This window comes from Syngnathoides biaculeatus, chromosome 6 (assembly GCF_019802595.1).
Source record: "Syngnathoides biaculeatus isolate LvHL_M chromosome 6, ASM1980259v1, whole genome shotgun sequence".
Classification (NCBI taxonomy): domain Eukaryota; kingdom Metazoa; phylum Chordata; class Actinopteri; order Syngnathiformes; family Syngnathidae; genus Syngnathoides; species Syngnathoides biaculeatus.
Genome location: NC_084645.1, coordinates 29700024 through 29721899, shown reverse-complemented (window position 1 = coordinate 29721899; position 21876 = coordinate 29700024). Strand labels below are relative to the sequence as shown.

At 41.0% G+C, this 21876-nt stretch overlaps 1 protein-coding gene across 9 annotated transcripts in view; it reads left to right on the top strand.

The window, feature by feature from the left end:
• plekha7a (pleckstrin homology domain containing, family A member 7a) overlaps positions 1-21876 on the top strand; it is a 126337-nt gene that overhangs the window by 66014 nt on the left and 38447 nt on the right. For 7 of the 9 annotated variants that reach the window (XM_061823759.1, XM_061823752.1, XM_061823754.1 and 4 more), the window contains 3 exons: positions 3561-3644; positions 10079-10196; positions 21619-21726. In XM_061823759.1, the coding sequence (XP_061679743.1) occupies positions 3561-3644; positions 10079-10196; positions 21619-21726 (310 nt within the window). Of the gene's footprint in view, positions 1-3300; positions 3437-3560; positions 3645-10078; positions 10197-21618; positions 21727-21876 lie in introns of those variants that run through there. The other 2 variants (XM_061823757.1, XM_061823760.1) reach the window with 2 other exon arrangements.

Sequence of the window (21876 nt, the reverse complement as noted above, 5' to 3'; positions counted from 1 at the left end):
AGCGTGTCCTGGGTTGTCCTTGGGGTCTCTTTCCGGTGGGACATGCCCGGAACACCTCACCAGGGAGGCGTCTGGGAGGCATCCGGATCAGGTGCCGCAGCCACCTCATCTGGCTCCTCTCAATGCAGAGGAGCGGGAGCTCGACATTGAGCCCCTCCCAGATGACCGAGCTTGTCACTCTATCAGTAAGGGAGAGCACCGACACCCTGGGGGTGAAACTCATTTCGGCCGCTTGTATCCGGGATCTTGTTCTTTCCGTCACGACCCACAACTCGTGCCCATAGGTGAGGGTAGGAATGTAGATTGGTGGTGATTGGCGGTGTGGTGAAGAGGGAGCTAAGTCGAAAGGCGAAGCTCTCAATTTACTAGTCACCCTTTTTTTTTATTTATTATTTTTTTGCGAAAAGAGCTACAGTATAAATTTTTCCGACTCTTCAAAATGTAGTTTTTCTCAACAAGCTAAACAAAGAGATAATTTGGGGAGTGAAACGCACTAAACGTGTACCAAAAATTTCCTGAATGGTGATCCAATAAATCGAGGTTTGGAACATGCTGTCTGAAATGTCCAACTCCTTGTTTGTCATGAGTAGGCACACAAAAAGGTTGTAAAAATCCATGTCTAAAAAGACATCTTGCATTTTGGTTTGAGGTGCCATTATAACCTGTAATTTTTTTTCGTTTGTTTTAGCCTGTTTCAGGGATTTTTCAAAGACAAACTTGTCCTCCAGATTCTGTCCAATTGGGAACAAAAAGGAATCACATATGAGAGACAGCTAAATTGCGAGACTTTAGTCTTCCTCATGGTCGGTGGGTGGAGCATGGTGGTGACATTTGCTAACTTGCCATGACTTCAGTCGTGGATCTGGAAATCTGGCATGAAATGCAAAATTTTACCCAACTCCACAAAGACAGACTGAACAAATGTTCTTCTGTTAAGTGATTTTACAAAAGCAGTGCTTTGTGGCCATGTTGTGGCATCTATTGGCAATTATTTACCATTTTTGGGGGGACGCAATTGTAAATTTTCAAGCTCAATCATAAAGTTACCCTCGAGTCTCCTATTTTTCTCTACTTCACCTTACTTTGCTTTATTGGTTGGTTTTTATATGTGCTGTGCTTTCTCTCAACCAGTCAACAAACACACGGACACACACAACATGTGCTGGAATGGGAATGGCCTTGTCTCTCCACATCCCGCCCTCCCTCGCTGCACTTCAAATGCATTTGGTGTGGAAAAAGCTTTAAATAGACCTGCTCTTTGACTCAGACAACACCCACAACCAGATAACGCAGAGCTACACTGTCTGCTACACATCTGCTTTGCTGTCTAATGGTGGACAACATGACGTCAGTTGTGGGATAAGGGGCACCATCCCAATGAGGTCATCACTAATGGCAAAAGATTTTCTGTAAAATATACGTCAGTGATGGTGTATAAATTGATGTGAAGTGTTATTTTCCCACAAAATCAATCAAGGAAATTTATAATTTGGATTTTTTTACCACAATACTCTTAGGAACTTTACTATTGGGGAATCAACCAAAGTCGTTGGGTTCAGCAGTCCAAGTGAAAGATGTCCATTCCTATGAAGTCATGCGTTCGAGCAGGTGCGGCATTGCTATGTCATATCATGTGTTGTGCATGTGTGTTTGCATGAAGGCTGTGTGGCTACTTTGTGTCACACGAGCACTAGCCACAAATTATCTCCCCCCACAGCCTCAACATTTACCTCAATAGTGGCGGAGATTGTCTTGCAAAAGAATAGTTCACAAGTAGGCCCAAAATTATTGAAAAATTCAGCCCCTAAGGCCAGAAGTTTTGTAGGCATGTCTATCACATTTAAACCCACATACAAGTGGCAAGATGCCATGCATGAAAAGATGCAGGAAGTCTGCCATTTTGATCTGAAGCTGCTTAATCTTCATTATGGTTGCTGGTGAACTGGAGAATCATGGAATCGAGTCACTTTTAAAACTTTGATTCTGTGTGGGGCTGTGGAGGCCATAGCTGGTCATGTGACCGCGTGGGTCTGTTTGATTGAAGTGGAATCAAACTTCACTAGTTGCTATGTTGGATTTGTTAAGCAATTCATGTTTGAGCACAAATATTGAAGGAAGGTGTCTGGTGTTCTATGTGACAGAAGAGTTTCCGCTAGGATGAAGGGCAAAGTTTATAAAACAGTGGTGAGGCCGGGCATGATGTACGGATTAGAGACGGTGGCGCTGAAAAAAATAACAGGAAGCAGAACTGGAGGTAGCAGAAATGAAGATGCTGAGGTTCTCACTTGGTGTGAACAGGCTGGATAGGAATAGAAATGAGCTCATTAGAGGGACAGTCAAAGTTGGATGTTTTGGAGACAAGTTTAGAGAGAGCAGACTTCGATGGTTTGGACATGTTCAGAGGCGAGAGAGTGAGTATATTGGTAGGAGGGTGCTGAGGATGACGCTACAAGGCAAAAGAGCGAGAGGAAGACCAAAGAAAAGGTTGATGGATGTTGTGAGGGAAGACATGAGGAACAGTGCGTGTTAGACAGGAAGATGCATGAGATAGGCTTAAATGGAAAAAGATGACATGCTGTGGCGACCTCTAAGGGGACAAGCCGAAAGAAAAAGATTTGAGCACAAACATTGCGACAACAAATACCGTACAGAACATATAACATTATTCATAGGCATGTTATTTATGCTCTGCGAAAACAAATATTAGCTCATCTTAGTTGTGACCATCATCCTCGTGATCCATCATCAAATCTGTGTATTTTCTGTTTGTATGCATTAAACATTTTTACTCTATGGTGGCTGAGGCGCACACAGCAGGAAGAGCAGCGCACAGAATTGAAGCATAAAATCATGATGCAAGAACTGTTAAGAAAATGTTGTACTGTATAAAACTTCTTAAAATCATTCATAAATATTTTCATTTTTATATTTTATTTATAGTTTTTTAGGGGGCCCTCCATTTCAATGAGGAAATTTGATTTAGGACATGAGTGACTTGAGTTACAAGCGTGGTGACGGAACAAATAAAACACATGACTCAAGGTACCATTGTACTTCTTTCAAATTTAATTGATCAAATCTGACGGATTCTTAACTGGTTTTGATATTTTGCCAGTACACACCATTCCTCGAGCATGTAGCTCATTTAGTGCTACAAGCTAATAGTGCAGCTGTGAAGTTCTTCTCCAAATTCAATAAATAACTTCACATTAGCATATGACAGAGTGACTGTCATGATTTCATGGCGTTATTGCCTTATTGATTGCTTTGATGTCACGCCTGTGGTTCAAAGAATGTAGATTTCTTTTGACTTTGATGTATGAACGAGTATTTGGCAAAATTGTCTATCCGTCTGAATACCATGGAGGTCCAGTCCTGCTCCAGCCAGTATTTTATGCTGAGTCCACACAGGCTATACACTGGTGAGGCCAGTGGGGTGAGTGGGCGTGTGTGGGTCCTTTGTGGTCCCAGTTGTGCTCAGTCGGTTTGACTTGTTGTGTTGAGGCTGCGTGCAAACTTTGCTAAACTTTTTGCTTTTGTTTCTGTCTCCTCGGTTTCAGTCATAACCAGAGAAGCACCACCTTTCGCCATCCCGTAACCGGCCAGGTTTCTCCGGAGAACGTGGATTTTATCCTCCAAGAACAGTGAGTGATGTTTGTTTTTATTCTGAGACTGTACGGGGGACACCCACTTATTCGTGGGGGAAACAGACCCGAGATAGCGAAAATCAGTGAATGATCGATGCTCTTTAAAATTGCATTGGGAAAAAAAAAATCGTCATCATATGATAAAAATCTTTTTTAAAAAGTTACATTTTTAAACCACAACTATTCTTGGATTAACATGGTCTGGTTCCCACCCAAAAACAAAGAAAAATACAAAATTAAAAACAAATTGGAAAAGATATTCAAGAACAGTGAGTGATGTTTGTTTTTATTCTGAGACTGTACGGTGGACACCCACTTATTTGTGGGGGAAACAGACCGGGGATAGCGAAAATCAGTGAATGATCGATGCTCTTTAAAATTGCATTGGGAAAAAAAAAATCATCATCATATGATAAAAATCTTTTTTAAAAAGTTACATTTTTAAACCACAACTATTCTTGAATTAACATGGTCTGGTTCCCACCCCAAAACAAAGAAAAATACAAAATTAAAAACAAATTGGAAAAGATATTTAAAAAAAAAAAAAAAAAGAAATGGGGTATCCACGGGTGCTGGACTGTGGTTATGCGGGCGTCCACTGTACCCTTTAACTAAATTGTGCATCATTTGTTGCAAACATCTACATTGCAAGATGTTGCTCTTTTGTGTCACGATGTTTCACTTTCATTTGTCGACAGATTGCTTTTTTTTTAGTAAAGAGGCAAGGTAGGAAAGGGTGGTTGGTCAAGGATGTCCCGTTGTGCTGCTGCACTGTGCTCATTACTTGCAATCAGGGACCTATTAAAAGCTCCTTCACATTCCGTGTCCCACCGTTGGTTGTAAATAATGGCTCGAGTGACTTTTTGTGATGCAGGGCTACTGCTTATAAAATTAATTCATTCCGGAAGTAGAAGTGCATTTTACATGTAAATAGCCTAATCTTTTACGAGCTCCTGACCCACTGCCAAATATAAGCACTCAAAGTACATTATGTAAAGAATAATCAAAATTATGTTCATTTACCTTTGGCGTTGAGCGACTATGCGAAGAGAAGGGTGAGTGGCAAGGAAAAGGCATCCTGGAGGATGGAGGAGGAGGAAAATGTTTGACAGCCGAGAGAAAACATATGTACGAATGTACGCATGCACATAATTTAATTCCACTAAAGTTTCTTAGGGGAATGATGAAGAAAGATGAATAAACTTGCAAATACACAAACAAAAAACGAATGAAAAAGTTGTACTCATACAATGTGTGCTAGTTTGTGACAGTGTGTGAAAGGGGGTGTGATTCGGTGACACTTGAGTGTCCAAGGGAAATGAAAAGTATCATGGGTAAAGAATGACCCTCCTAGCCAATGGGATGCCAGGAAGATGCTATGGCAATAGCCAATGAACAAGCTGCTCTATCGCGCCAAACAAACCAAGATACAGGATGTTTACGTTCGGTGGAACTGGTGTGCTGCGAATCCAGCGCCCATTCTTTTCTTTCGTATCCTGAATTTTCCTTCATAACTAGACACAATATTTTTCCAATGAGGCGTTTCGTAACTCGAATTTTTTCGTTACTAGAGACGTTCGTAAGTAGAGGTAGCACTGTGAATCTTTTTTTCAATAAGACTGGTGTCGAACTAATATTTGTTGGTCCTCCAATTTGGTTCTCGAGACTTTGACAAGAAGCTCAGTGACACATTTAGTTAAAAGTTAGAAATATAAACAGATTAGCATGTCTTGTAGCGGAAAACTGTACAGTCTGAAATCTGTTACCATCTCCTCTATTTGAATCCAAATTTGTGTTGGAAGGATTTAAATGGTATGTCTTATTTTAATATTTTACTCTAAATACTGTATTTAATTTTTATGTATTTTTCTCTGAGGGTCAAATGTTAAGATGTATTTTCAAGGCTTAATATTACACTACATAAAATGATTTCTTTCAATTTACTGTAATTTGGTATGCTGATTTTATTTGTAATTTCTATGATTTTAATTCAAATTAAATACAATTTCTCAGATACATTAGTCATTTCCGGGCACTCCGGTTTCCTCCCACATCCCCAAAACATGCAACATTAATTGGACAGTCTAAATTGCCTCGTCGGTGTGATTGTGAGTGCAGCTGTCTGTCTCTATGTGGCCTGCGATTGGCTGGCAACCAGTTCAGGATCTACCCCGCCTCCTACCTGTTGACAGCTGGGATAGGCTCCAGCACTCCCTGCGACCCTTGTGAGGATAAGCGGCTAAGAAAATGGATGGATGGATTAATATTCAGTCCTTGAAAAGAATTAAGATGAAAAAATCCAAACATTCAGTCAAATGACACTGCTGTATGTGTTTGTGGCACGTCTCGAGTGCACTTTCAAGAACTTTAATCAATGCCACGCATTATCAATCACTTCGAACATATTGAGGCTTAGTTCCTAATTATTGCATCGAATAAACAGAATGCAGCAGCAGTGGGAATTCTTTGTGTCCGCACCGCTTCTTGGAATAAGAGACCATGACAAAGTGCTCTCTACTCTATATAAAGTCCTGACACGTTATGTATGCCACTCTTTTGCGAGAGATAACCTCTTTGAGGGTGGCCTCTTGCACATACGCACGGAGCACAGGCAGGCTGCTGTCAAGCTTTTGGATGCAATTTCCATTTAGCCGTTGACAGCCCGCAAGCTGCCAGAGTTGACATGAAATTAAAAAATAAACGTCAGTCAGTCATCGTTGACTGCAGACCGAGCTCCACTAATTTATGTGATGTTACTTATGTTTTCGTTTGATATCCGGCCCTTTGTTTTGTTTCATTTTATGAATGAGATTTTTGTGACCAAGCAAGTATTTGATTGTAGAATATTATTAGTTGTTTATTTTTATTGTGCACTGTAGCAGTTGTCATCAATAACTGTTGAGATGAGCGATGGCAATAATCATAACGCTGTTGGGTGGAAACTTGATATGTCTTCGTATTGTCAATATCATATTTCAGAAATTGATACTATTGGCATTTCCCCACATGGTCTATTTTTTTTAATTCATCATCCACAAATTTAAAATTCAGTGTTTTTTAGACAATGAGTGAGAATAGTTTTGATTAAATTTGAGTATGCGTGGAGGTTGGCAAACCAGAAAGATAACAGTTGTGTACAGATTAGTTTCTGCTTATTACGCGCCATTTTATTTATTCTTTCATGGCTTTGAGAAAGCGTATGAAGATTATTCTAGTCAACAACACATAGCTGATTTAGGACACTTTTGATATTGTCAATACAAATATCACATTGATTTTGCTCAATCAGGTCAACTTTTTTGAACTGTGGCACTTGTACATTTTTGTGTACGTGTACCATTTTTTCCCCCCTTTAGAACTGGGGTCCTTAACCTGGGTCTACACGAGTCTTTCTGCATGTAAAACCGTGTCGGTTCACTTGCATGTCTGTAGGCGTACATCACAGTAATATTCACTTAGTCTTCATCAAGTATAAAGCATATACAGTATGCCTGTGAGTATTATTTTGTCTACATGTATTGTTCCTCCGTCTGTACTGAAAAAAAAAAATTTGCTCAAAAGTGTTATAACGCCATGACACTGATACTATTTGTTAGTATGTCATTTTAGATCATGTCATTATCCAAGCTGCTTATCCTCACAAGTGTTGTGGGAAAGCTGGAACCATATCCCAACTAGTTTCGGGTGAAAGGCAGACTACACCCTGAACTGGTCGCCAGTCAGTCGCAGGGCAGATATCGACACATTCACTGAGTGGGAATCGATCCCACGCTGCCCGCACCAAAGGCAGGTGTGTGTACCACCACACCATCAGTGACTTTATGTATTTTGGATCGTTGTTAGCACCAAGCCAAACATATGAGTCATTGACTGAGCCTCTTTCTTTTAATTAATTGTTCACTGTTTGTTGTAAAATGAGTTCAGTTGTGTTCACTGCCACCGTACAACACGCGACAACATCTAAAATTTTCACATTAATAACACGAGGTGGCCCCATACGTGACTGAGCATTCAACTGACTGTTTTGACTGTCCCATCAATCTATTGTTAATTTTTATTGGGAATAATGCCGCTTATTATGGATAACTGTTGAGAGGACACACACATTGAGTGAGTGACTGGATTCTTCTTTTTTTTTTTTTTTTAAACATTTTTTTTTAATATTGTGAGAAAAACCTCGAGTTATTATCTTTATATCCGATTATTTGCTAGATCCCCACAATTGTCTCTGATTAGAGTGTACCTAATTAAGTGTGCCGCAGCTGTACACTTGCTTTCAAATGAGTGCAAAAGCACAAGCAGGAAATAGAACAATCTCAGCAAAGAAAATCAGCACCCAAAGCTGTGTGAATGGCACTTAAAAAAAAAAATGTAGCGACCGTGTGGGCCAATGGTGAGCGTTGACTTATACATTTATATATTTGACATTTCCTTGAGAGAGGTTGCTTTGTGATTGAGGAGAGGCATTTAAAATTCCCAGGCAGCGCTAACGTGGTTTGTCTCGGCGCGGATGTTTTTTGGTAAATGGCGTCCTGGCGAGTGTGACGACTTGCCTGCCTTTCGCCTCCTTCACGGGCCACTTCAAAGTCTCTGCTCTTGCCTCATTTTCTTTCTCGCAGACATTAAAATTCTAGTCTGTTTGGGTGAGTTTTCAATCTCTGTGATGTTTTAACCATGCCATTTGGGATAAGTTGGGTGTTTTTTGTGTGTGTGCATGTTTACCACTCAAAGTGGAAAGTTGTCTTCTACAAATCAAAACAACTGAATCGATAGAGGTTGGGATGTTAAGATGAAAGACTATCAAATGTGTGATATAGACAGTTTGAAACAAGCCTCGGAGCATCTAAAACTGGTTGAGAGGCATATAGAACGTTAAATATTCTCTGATTGTTCTACATTACAGGTGTGATCATTACATGAGCAAAATAACTACAGCCAGAGCTCAATGGAGCAATGTGGAGGTTTCCGTCATTTAAATCAATGGCAGGAATAGTCCCAAAACCGGAATGTGAATGTAACCTTTCATATGTGTATTAAATATGTATTCTTGTTTACTTGCGTATTGTTTTCACTCTGTTGTTGATACTTCCAGAGTTATTTACAGTATCTGTACGTTGGGCATATACAATTTATTTCATGTGTTCCATGAATACAAACATAACCGTACGGTATATATGCAATCAGTGTCAACTTTAATGATAAGTACTTTCATTTTATACACGTTAACATAATGTACTGTATGTTTAAGAGGAGAAGAAATGTTTAAGAGGAAATCTTCAGGAGTTTGATAGAGGTTAATAAGAATGTGGGAAAGATTAATAACTATGGGAATGGGAAGAGTGATTCTTCTTTCCGCTTGTCCCTTTCGGGGTCGCCACAGCGTGTCATCTACAGTTTTAAAATACGTGCAAGAAAAAAGACATGAATGCTACATGGCGGAATTCACTTATCGCAAGGGGTGTCCTGAACCTAACACCTGTGATAAAGGAGGGTTAATTTTTGGACAACATACTTCAACCGAACCATATTTTTTTTTGTTTTTGAGCTGAATGCTAACATATAATATGCTATGCCCTTAACCAGATAACGGAAGTTATCATCGATATCCGGGTAATTATAAACCAGGGCTCAGGAACCTTTTTGAGGCTGAAGGCTACTTGGTGAGTACCAATCGTATGAAGGGCTACGTGACCTAGTAAATGACATTACAGGTATTTTAAAATTTTAATTCACATAAGCAAGTCAGATTCTGAATTTAAAGCACAAATAATACTAACAATTTGTGGCATATGGTATTTTTAGAACATACCTCGCGGGCGCCTTACATGGTCCTCGCGGGCTACCATTCGACCACGGGCCCCGCGTTGGTGACCCCTATTATAGACCTTCAAACAACTTTTATTTTGACACATAGAGCAGAAACAGATACAGAGCTTTCAACAATACAGTACTCAAATACATATACATGTGTTCTATATGTTTTTTTGAACCACGACTTTAACTGGAGTTTAATTGGGTACCTGAGGTAACTGGTGGCAGCGAGCTCGGTTGAGCAAGCTAGTCAAACCTCCTTCCCCGTAAACAAAAGAAGGTGCTGGGTTTTGCTCTACGGTCACTGCACTTGACTTACAACCGGTGACACAGTGTGGGGGCGGGTTTGAAGTGGCCAAGACAGGATCGACACTCGGTTAGGATGTGGTTGTGGAAAGCCAGTTGCACACCGCACTTATGTGGCTGAGTTGGATTGAAGACACTGTGAGGCCAAATTTGACAATTATTACATTATGAATCCAGAACAAAACACGAGAAGAATTACACAGATTACAGTTGTCTACTGGTTGCAGCATAACGTGCTACAACATTGAAGGTGGCCAATTCTAAATTTGTGTTTTCCTGCTGGGGTTCACTGAATGCGTTTGTTTGGTTTGCAGGCTGCCAGGTCCTCGCGTGATGTCCCAACCCGGCGTCGAGCAGCTGTCCAGCACCACCGTCAGCGAGGTCTCCACCCTCACCACCTCCTCCGCAGTGGACGGCGCCTCCACCTCTAAGGTCACTGTCAGGACTTTTGACACAAATAAGTCCGCTGGCGGCTCAATTAATCAATGTTCCCAGATACTTATCCTCACAAAGCTCGCCGAGGGGCTGGAGCCAATCCCAGCTATCATCGGGCAGGAGGCGGGGTACACCCTGAACTGGTTACCAGCCAGTCACAGACATTTTATCACATCCTTCCCTTTATTTTCTATAGATTGTCTTTACTGGGCTGGAATCTATCCCATCCGACTTTTAGCAAGAGGCAGGCTGGACTCACGACTGGTTGCCAGCCAATCAACAGGGCACATGTAGACAAAAACATTCAAATTTGAATGTGGAAAGAAGCAGTACCTGGCAAAAACATGAAAACTTGAGATTTGAAAGTTGAAGCTCAGAACTGTGAGGCAATTATGCTGACCAGTAGTCTGCCCTGCTTCCCCGTTTCATTACAGAAATCCTTGACATAAAATCATCATTAGAAGAGAATCCAAGGATTTGTCCGTCATTTGTTTTTGGGTAGCCAAGCGCATTCAGTTCATACACAGACGGGGCACACCACACAATAGCGCTTGTTTGATTGCTATTCTTTTGGCTCTTTTGTCTGTTTGGTCTTACAGCTGTCACTGTGCTGGCAACATTTAAAAAAAAAAAAAAAAGAAAGAAAGAAAACGCTTCCAAGATTTTCATGTAATTTTGACTGAGATTCAGTTTTGTCATTTCAGGAAATGTGCTTTTTATCCTTTCATAGCCAACTGGCTTGTTCTGCTCTTGACTCAAGGCTTTCTTTCCTTTCAGCACACTTGATTTTCACTCAATTTCTTTTTGACATTTGTTCATTGTCTTCACCACCCTTTTTTTTGTGAAGACTTTTCTTTCCTTTGATAGTCACACATTTACTTCGCCACTTGTCGTTTTTCTCTGTCTTCATGTTTCTCTTCCTCTTCATGCTTTCTATATATTTGTATACTATAGATTTTCACAGTAGCACGGTGGGTCAGCTGGTAAAGTGTTGGCTTCTCAGTTCTGAGGTCCCGGGTTCAATCCCGGACCCGCCTGTGTGGAGTTTGCATGTTCTCCCCGTGCGTGCGTGGGTTTCCTCCGGGCACTCCGGTTTTCTCCCACATTCCAGAAACCTGCAACATTAATTGGGCACTCAGAATTGCCCTGAGGTGTGATTGTGAGTACGACTGTTTGTCTCTATGTGCCCTGCGTGTTCCCCGCCTCCTGCCCATAGACAGCTAGGATAGGCTCCAGCACTCCCTGTGACCCTCGTGAGGATAAGTGGTGAAGAAAATGGATGGAGGGATAGATTTTCATAATTGTACCATTATATGATAAGATGCGCAGAAAAAAATGTATGTGGATTGTTAGCACGTCTCACACGTTAGCAGTCTGTTCAAAAGAGTCACAGCGATGTGCATAGACAGGCAGAGAGCAGCAGGGCCTATAAACCTAGTTAGATATTGTACCCTCGAGCAGTGTCAAGAATGGTTCTCACAGTCTAGCAAAATTATCTCTTAGTTTTTATGTTAACGTGAATCTGGACGACCCTTGCAAAATCAATCATTTTGTTTCACCACATTCTGGAACATGGGGCTTGTGCAGACTTGCTATTTAGTAAAATTAGTTTCTTTGCTGCCAGGCATACCAATTTTGAGTGGTTGCTTCTGGTGGGCTGGAAGGGTCTTGGTCATGTGCGGACAACCAAATATTGCTGACTCATAGTCACTTTGAATGTTTGTTTTACATTGCTTGGGGGAAAAAAAACTATAAAAACACATAAATATCTCACAAAAAGGGGTTGCACATTCTAGCTTGAGAAAAGTAAACCCAGTGCAGTTCTTTAAATGGGATCACTTTACATCTCGAGTTGCTCCCACATGTTACACCCAGGAAAGTGCTTCGACCAGTTGCTCGTCCAAAGCTTTAACAAGTTCTTCAGCCCAAGCCAAGTATCTTTGTAGTTTTCACCGCTGTTTTAAAAGCATTACTAAAGCGAGGGATCTAATGTTTTGACATCGGCTATAAGAGTTCCAGATCACAAAGAGTGTTACTATTTGGTGTAGGCGTGAATTCTGTGACATATTGCTGCGCCAAATGGCACCGTAGCACAGAGTGATGCAGTTTGTCAGGATGCTGTCTGTCGCCCCTCTGTAGAAAATGAGCAGCCAGTGCAGGAAGTTGATGCTGGTGGGCTTCCTTGGCCAGTCATGTTGTGTTGCTGGTCCAGGAAAGATCTTTGGTGATTCCTTGCTTTGTTTTTTCACGGTCAAAGAGCAATAGTTGTCCATGCACTACACAGCCTGGATCTTTTTTTCTTTCTACAACTTGCTTTTTTTTGTTCTCTCCTTGGGCCAGCATATTAATATCCCGTTTCTTCTTGACATCTTATTGTCTTCCTTTGCACTTCATCACCCATTTTTTTTCTCTTGGCTAAACACACTTTCTGTTTGGTACTAGTTGTCATTTATTTCTTGTTTTTTGAGTCTTTCTATTTGGACTAGGTTTCTACCAATCATTACAGCAGTCCTCAGTGGACTTCCATTCCCACGTGGGACCGCAGTCTGTCAGTTACCCACACTTACGTAGTAGTAAAGTCTAGTGTTTTTATGAAAAAAAAAAAAAAAAAAAAAAAAAAAAGGCATTTAGTCAATCAGAAAAACAGTTAGTGCCCTGGTAATTGCGTGCATTATATTGCTGTCCATCCATGTTTTCTTACTGCATGAACTAGTTCATTGTGTGCGGGTTTCAAACCTTGAAACCATTCCTATTCAAAATGGTGTTCTCTGTTAACAACAGCCTCAGTTCTTTTCATTGATGCATTGATGTTACCTGTATTTATTCACAGGCTGAAACGCAGTTTACCCTTAATAAAATAGTAGTAAAGTTATAATTAGATTTTTTGTATATCTTAAAAATAAACCGTTCGACGCTATGGATATAAAAATCAAATGTCGTTGCAAAAGTCACTGTGACCAGTTCAAGGTGTACCTGCCTACTCCTTGCCCCAAATCAGATGGGATAGATTCCAGCTCACTTGTGGTTCCTAATGAGGATGACATTTTTCCAAAATGTTTAGTGTTAAAAATAAAATGTCTTTGTGAATATGACATCACAAGCATGGCATGCCCATCTTTCGGCCGTTTCACCCATTCCTCTTTGCGCCACCTCAAACACTGTAGTATTTTGAGGGAAAATAAAATTTATACCAAAAGAAAAGGGAAGCGTTGTCAGGCTTGTCGTGACCCGAGCATCCCCTGTATTTTTGGTTATTTTTATTTTTATTTTTTTTTTTTTTTTGCACCACTTGTTCCTGCAGTCTGCACTGGCTCGGATCCACAGAGGCAGCTTCCTCTGCGATCAACAGGTGCCTCAGGCCCAAGATTGAACATGTGTCATGGGGTGTGGTGGCTCAATGACGGGGCATCCATCATAACGCCCCGCCACCATTACCGTGCCCTCTGTTTGGCCCGTCTGTTGCCCCCCCCCCGAGGTGCTTTGGCTCATTACCCCTCCCGTAGAAGATTGAAGGAAATTTAGCTGTCTCATTGTGACAAGAGTTTCAGAGGAAGGATGAGTCCTCCCCCTTTGTGTGGCACACTGCCATGGCAGAAAATGAATCATATTCATTCCGCCTCTGACAAAAAACATCAAAGCAAGCTTGCAGACCCGCGTTTGTTGCGCATTCCACCTCGAATGATGTGTTGCAATTCTTCCCCTTGAGCTCTCATTTTCGCTGCCGCTCTGTTCGTATTTCATGACGTTCGCGAGCAGCCAGCGCCGCCTCATCGGGAAGCATCAAAGCCAGAGCCATTTAGGAATTCCTGTTGCGCCTCAGTTAGTCTCTGCTATTATTTTTCTGTGCGCAGTTCTGGAAAAAAAAAAAAAAACCTCTCATCCCTCTTTTAACACATCACAAGGGATGATTAGACTGCATTTTGTCACGCAATTTAGTCAACGCTTTATAAGTTCTTGTAGAATTTGGAGAGAAGTCACAGATAACATACTTTTGCTTTTTGCGCTTATTTATGATGTTGTTGTTGTTTTCCTTTCGTGATAAAAAATAAAAATCATACGTTAGACCATTGTTTCCCAACTAGGGGTACGCCAACACTTTGCAGGGGTTACTTGGAATCAGATTTCGACAGGCATCACGAAATACATGAACCAGTATTATGTATTAATGACTAAAAAAAATGTAATCCTATAGGTACCGAAAAAGATGTAATGAGATTATAGGTGCATGTATTAGAAATGTGGACTTTTTCAGCAGATGAATTTTTTTAAGGCGAGGGAGTGAGAGGCCTGTTGTTGATCAGAGCACTCACCTGCTTTCCCACTAGTGGGCCCAGCGACCTTGTCAAGAGCTGAGCAAAGGAACAAGTGGGTGGATGGTGACAGCATAAAGGGACCACAGCGAAGGAATATATGGTGATTCTGGTTCCTAATCAGTGGTTCACATTTACTAATAAAACTGAGTTGTCAATGTAATTCCGACTGCTGGTGGCTATGAGGGAGTTAGCGTAGCAAGCTAGCCCAGCAGCCGACAGTGAAGTCGTAAGTCAACATTTCGTTATGACTGTGCTGTCACAAATCACTCACTGTTTAATATTTAAACACTGTATTACAATTGTTAAACCTGTCACTGGGGAAAAAAAAATCTGTGGTGGCTTCAAGTGTTGTCATGTATAATAATTGCGTGTGTGTGTTTGTGTGCATACGCGCGTGTTTGTGAACCTTAACCTCATGTCACTAAGCAATTGTCAAATGTCTTTGAGTCTAATTTCTCTGGATTCAGGGCAGGGTTCATACAACAGAAAATAAGCTATTTATAGCAAAAGCAGTTTTATTATTTATTTGGATTTCATATTTATTTGATTTATATTGCTTATTTTCAAGTCAACATGTTTTATTTAGTTTAATTTGAATTAAAGATAAGACAATGTCTGAGAATTACATGTTGAAATTAGGGGGATGAAATGGAATGATTTTCATTCAATAATCGGTTGGGTTTAGTTCGACTTTTGGAGAATCATCAACATGTATGCGTGAGGGAGCTATCGTGGTATGACAAAATTGCTCAGGGGTGTACAAGACCAAAGAGGTCGGGAACCACTGCATTAGACTATTACAACTTCTTCTTCTTATTCTTTCGGCTTGTCCCATAAGGGGTCGCCACACTCCGTCATATTTTTCCATTTAAGCCCATCTCCTACATCTTCCTCTCTAACACCAACTGCCCTCATGTCTTCCCTCACAACATCCATCAACCTTTTCTTTGGTCTTCCTTCCTGTTTTGCTTAGCAGCTCCATCCTCAGCACCCTTCTACCAATATAATCGCTCTCTCGCCTCTGGACATGTCCAAACGATCGAAGTCTGCTCTCTCGAACCTTGTCTCCAAAACATCCAACTTTGGTTGTCCCTCTAATGAGCTCATTTTTATTCCTATCCATCCTGCTCACTCCTAGATAGAACCTCAACATCTTTATTTGTGCCACCTCCAGTTCTGCTTCCTGTTAGCTCTTCATTGCCACCCTCTGTAATCCGTACATCATGGCCGGGCTCACCACTGTTTTATAAACTTTGCCCTTCATACTAGCAGAGACTCTTCGGTCACATAACACACCAGATACGTTCCCGCCAGCTGTTCAAACCTGCTCACTCACTCACTCACTCACCATTGCTCTGGATTGTTGACCCCAAGTATTTGAAGTCGTCCACCCTCGCGATCTCTTCTCCCTGTAGCCTAACTTTTCCCCCTCCACCCTTCTCATTCACGCACATACATTCTGTTTTACTTTGGCTAATCTTCATTCCTCTCCTTTCCGTTGCATGCCTCCATCTTTGTAATTGTTCCTCCACCTGCTCCCTGCTTTCACTGCATATCACAATATCATCTGCGAACATCATGGTCCAAGGGAATATTAGACTATTACAACTACAAAACAAAATAAACAAATGTCAATGATTTCATCATTTTACCTTTACTTTCTATCCCCCCAAAAATTAAAAAAATTAAAAATTGGAGATTCAATCCCTACTAGTACCTCCGTGGTTTAGACAAAGTTAGAGCGGTTAATGGGCCTAGATTAGATGGTGTAGACAAAAAACCTTAAGCAACGGTGCGATGCCCACTTGTGTTGGATACATACTTCAAGTGTGGCTCATTTCGGTGAATTTTCTAGGACGAAGTAGTCAAAGACCCAAATTTGCCTATAATGGCTGATTCAACCCAAAATGTCTCTAGGGGTGTCTGTTCAAGGCCTCGAGAATACAGTGGTGCCTTGGTTCTTGAACACAATCCATTCCAGAAGGCTAGTTGAAAACCAAAACGTTCGAAAACTGAAGCACGTTTTTCCATTACAATGAATGGAAAATTAAATAATGCGTTCCAAGCCTAAAAAAATATATATATATACCTAAAAGCATTTTTTTTAGGTTTTCCTGATAATAAACTGCATAGTAGAAATACATGTATAGTTTAAATACTTTGTATAATTAAATCATTTAAGAAATATATTTATTTTTTGCTTAAAATGTATGCTTTAACCTAACAGAGTATGCTAGGCTGGGAGTGCATTGCCCTATCTGTAGCGACTCGGCCCCCAGCTTTTTTTTTTCTTAGCAAAACTGCTGAATAGCTTTAAACAAGCAATAATGAAGGGGGAACATTTTTTTTTATTTGCACAGAAAGTACATGACGTAAAAAAAAAATACTTGCAACTAGAGGTAGGGTTAATGGAACAAAAGAGAAAAGCAATGCAAAACAAAAGTTTCAGATGTCTCGGGGGGGGGGGGGGGGGGTGACTTGCCCCTTTTAAACAAAGAAAGAATCTAATGTAGACTCTTTCTGCTGTCTTTTGAGCACTTTTCCGAAGTGGCTCATAACAACATCATTAAAATTTTGCAATGCTCTGCAACATTCAGCTTTATTCGGGTGATGACGTTCTACAAAATTAGATGGATGTCGTTCCATTTAGCGCAGATAGCTTTAATATCGGCACTTGAGACATGCTTCCTGCCTTCAGCCTCATCAGACGACATCTCCCTTCCTCGCCAACACTATCCCCAGCTAACTGCGGCTTGTTTACGGAAATAAGAAGCAACTTTTCGACTTCCTCCAAGATCTGTGGCCTGTGCTTGGTCAACACAGTTACTCCTTTAGCAACATCACTTGCTTTCAAGGGCATCCTTGTGTTTCAGAATGTTTCGCCCTGCCATACTTCTTCGATAGCTCAGAAACACGCACACTAGATCCGTGCTAGGCTATCAAATGCTTCTTGAAGTCGACAGTTTTACGCACCACTTTCCTTTTTTCAGCACCAGAAGTTACACTTGCCTTCTTTGGAGCCATGATCCGAGTTAATGTTGCTCAATTTGAAGAAAAAAAGTCACTACAGTACTGGAGAACTTCCGCGAGCAGAGGAGTGTGTGAATCAACTGGTTGCGCAGCGCGCTAATGCAGGTGGTCGCGCGGGTCATGCATTTTCTGTTTGTTTTCGGGGTGCGTTCGAAAGCACAATAACAAATTGGCGTGGGTCAGCTGGTCAGGGTGTTCGTGTAGCGATTTTCATTTTGAAAACCAAAGCAAAAAAAAATCTCGAAATTGTTGTTCGAAAACCAATTTGTATGAAAACCAAGACGTTTGAAAACCAAGGTCCAACTGTATATACAATTGCACCAGGATACACATGCTTATAAAAATGAGGGTAAGTTTTCAGGCTTGTTGAAGCTCCCCAAAAATGTAAATTCTTAACCAAGCTTTAACTCTCTTCCACTTTCCTTGTCGCTTTCAAAAAACATAACTTTATGATTCCATTGCTTTGGAGATGCAGCAAATACACAACCTTAGTTTTCCATCATTTAACGATATAAAGAAAGATGCAAAAAAGATATTTTTCCTCCATTATATCCACCAATAAACTTTGCAACTTATTTTTATATTAGACTAGAAAGTTAAGACTTCAAAGTTTGGTGTGGATTGGTATCGCTACATGAATGCATAATATGGACTTGAAAAGCCCACCTGAGCCGGCCCGTCCTCCCCATTCGAAGCCGAGGAAGGTTTTTTATTTATGATGAGTTGCTTGGGGCAAAGTTACCAGTAAGTAGACTTGTTTCAAAAAGCTCCCGCAAATGGAGCTAGGAACATTGGTGCTTGAAATTATTGCAGTGCATATTTTTGTTGTTGTTTGAATGTTGAAAATGGGAACAAATAGTTACCCTAATTATATGTAATACTGTCTTTTTTAAAGAAAAGCACGCCATTTGGAGAGCTATACACAGATATGTTCTTGGAAGTCATCCATCCATCCATCCCTTTTCTTTAGTTTCGCTTCACTAGCATGGTGGCGAGTGGTCCCTGCTGACTTTTTTCGGCAGGAAGTCGGTACAAACCTCGAAATAAAAAAGAAAATAAGAAATTGTCATTGACATTGTTCTCTTTCTCATTATTGTGGCATTTAACAAAAATTAAATAATTTTGGTGATCGTGACTGACCTGAAACAGGAAACATTTAGTGTGATTTGACTTCAGACTGTGAGACAAAAAAAAAAAATTGAAGTGCACAGTGCATGTAAACATCGGCCTTCAACTCTATGTACAATATGTATGTGGAGTAAATGTGTATGAGTCCTGCATCATGCTTGGCCAACCATCCATCCAACACCAAATGAGTGACTTGTTGCTGTGTAACACTTCCACTGCAGCTCTCATGGAGTATCACACTTGCGTATGTGTGTGTATATATACATAGAGTGCCGTAAGCTTGCTTTCTGCTGAGATATCAGACCAGAAGATTGTGTAATGACATTTGTCAAATGTGTGCAGAGTGTATCAGCCTGGTTCTTCCTGGCATGCGCGGACACTTACAGACGCGCACAGACGTTCACGCAGAGGCAATGATAAAACAGATCATGGTTTGCTGAATTGATTTGTGCGCATGTAATAGAGCAGTGGCTCCCGACCTTTTTTGTCCTGTGCTCGACAGAATAAATTTGTCACATCATGAGTACCTCCTCAATCATACGTGCTGATGCTTCTGTAAAGTAGAATTTAATGCAACTGATTATTGAAAGAAAATCACAGTCTGTCATCTCCTTAATAGGAACATTTACTTCTCTTCTTTTTAAGTCAAAACATAAAAAAATAAAACTTGTTGGCTTGAAAATAATTACAGTAATATACATAAAATATGAAATCAGAATTGAATAATCCACCTGACTTTGTTATATATAACGCATACAACATTTAGTAATTGTTATATGAATCCTCTTCTTCATCCAGACCAACTGGATGAAGGGCATGTCATCGTGAAATAGTGACTTCCAAATTTATTGCGGGCTGCATGCGCTTGCTTGCTACGCTATCTCCCTCATAATGGAAACCACCAGCAGTCCCAATGACTTGGACAACTAGGTTTTGTTTGTGTTACCTGAAATGGCTAAATCCTCGACTGAATAAGATCCAGAGTCAACCCCCATTTCTTGACGTCCAATCTAGCTGCTTGCCGTCTTGTTTACCTACATTGACGTGATGATGTGTACTCTTGTATCATGAGCAAGCGGCTCGGGGGCGGACCCAAATGCAGGACTCCGAGACGAGTGGCATGATATTGAGCGTGGTTATATTCCAAACAAAGGTCTAATTCTTGGGTTGCAATCACGTGATAATCGCCGCCATTTCTAGAGACAAGCTAGGCTTTCCAGACGACATCACCATGACAACGTCCAAGGACCCATGTGTAATCTGCGAGCGGCAGATGTTTTCGACCTACTTAAATTCACTTTGATGTCGCCAAAGCTAGATATGTACAGAAGATATCGATCCGTATACTCTCCACAAAGACGTACTTTCAAAGGATCTGAAAGACTTCCCTGAAGTAGAATATCCAGACACTAGAAATACACATGCTTACTGCTTACAAAATGATCAGAACATACTTTTAAATAACCATCTACCTTGTGTACCCGAGCTTCGTTCAGATCTGCACGTCGTATATTTGCAAGTCACTTTTCTTGCCGTTTTTTCGATAACTCCATTGCATCTTCTTCTTCATGCAATCTAATCTTTGGAACACGGAAAAATCGCTTCCAAATGTCTCTGTTTCCGCGATTTCCACATCCGTAGACGCAACAAAAATCTGGCATGATGACGATGGACAGCTGACTGCTTGTTTGCAACATTGGCGGTCAAGTACCCGGATGAACAAGCGTGACGTCACTTGCAACCCAACCGTACCAATGAGCAGTCCAAAATAGGCAGAGGCACAAAAACGGTAGGCTATAGGCAAGATCCAAAAACATAAAGCAAGGTCCGATGACTATGAGCCAACACTTGACACATGAACAAAACGTAACAAGACTAAGGAGGCACAGATGCGCTGTGACAAGTGGATGCTCTACACAACAGTAGCGGACTTATGCACAGTAGTGGAGTATCCCAAGATGCAGTAATGCAAACGCAACGAACTGGCAATTGCCGATGTCACATTCACAACTTAAACGCCTGGTCTAATTAGTATCCAAAATGCAACGCAGCTATGTGACAGCTGTCAGAGGGGGTGCTGCCCAGGGCAGTGGTTTGGCCATGCCCCTCACAGGAAGCACCGCCCACAGCAGTGCCCTGGGCATGCCCCTGACACTCATGTTAACATCATGTCATTTCCTACATGCAATCTTCTCTCCTCCCTAAAAAAAAAAAAAATGTGCAAACTTGATCCTCTGATGCTTGCTAAATTAAGTTTAAGATCTTTTTTTTTTTTTTTTTTTTTGCACTTACTGAATGTGTTTTACTCCAAAATGTCTGCTTGAAGTCCCCCAAATCACATACCTCCAACCCTAGAGATTCGAGCTTGCGCTTTACTTTCGATGCTTTTTCCTTTCTACACGCTGTCGTAGCGTGGCCTGCAGGTCACATTAAAGCACTTCAAGCCTCCCACTCACTAATAGCCTATTGAGTTCTTTGGCTCGCCGGTGGTCTAATGCATGTGGGGGTCCAGCGTTCCTGCGTTTATGTAACAAGAACGAGGAGGGCTTCCTGAAAAAGATCACCGTGGTGCGTGGGTGAAGGTCCTTGCTGGAAGACAAAGTACTGCTGGGACTACAGCCTTTTGCCAAATATGTTTATTTGTGGTTCTCATCAGTAATGCTAACATTACAAGAAAAGCATATTTTCACAATCAGGTACCTCCAACATTTTTCATTTGTGAAGTGATGATACAATATGTTGCTGTCTGTGCTGTCCAGTAATGAAATATAACTTGATGTAATTTTTCTTTATATCTGTTGGTGCTAATATGTTAACCTATTAAACATAAAGAAACAAAGAACCTAAACATTGAATAGGCTCAAACCAAGCCTAAAGCTAATAAGACGGTTTATGTGATATAGTACTTTCAGTGACACTGACGTCACACGATGATGGTTTTCTTTCAGGGTTCTCGCTCTGGCGGCACCAGGGTGCACAGTTTCGGCAAGCGAGAGCAGGCCATCAAGAGGAACCCCAATGTGCCTGTTGTGGTCCGAGGATGGCTGTACAAACAGGTCTGGACACACGCACAGTACACCATTCTCTATGAAAGGACACCCCAATATACAGTATAGGTACTGTACATGTACAAAATTATCGGAAACCTTCCGCTGTCTGCATTTACACTGCACATCTGACAGCAGTGCAAATGTCAGTGTGTAAAG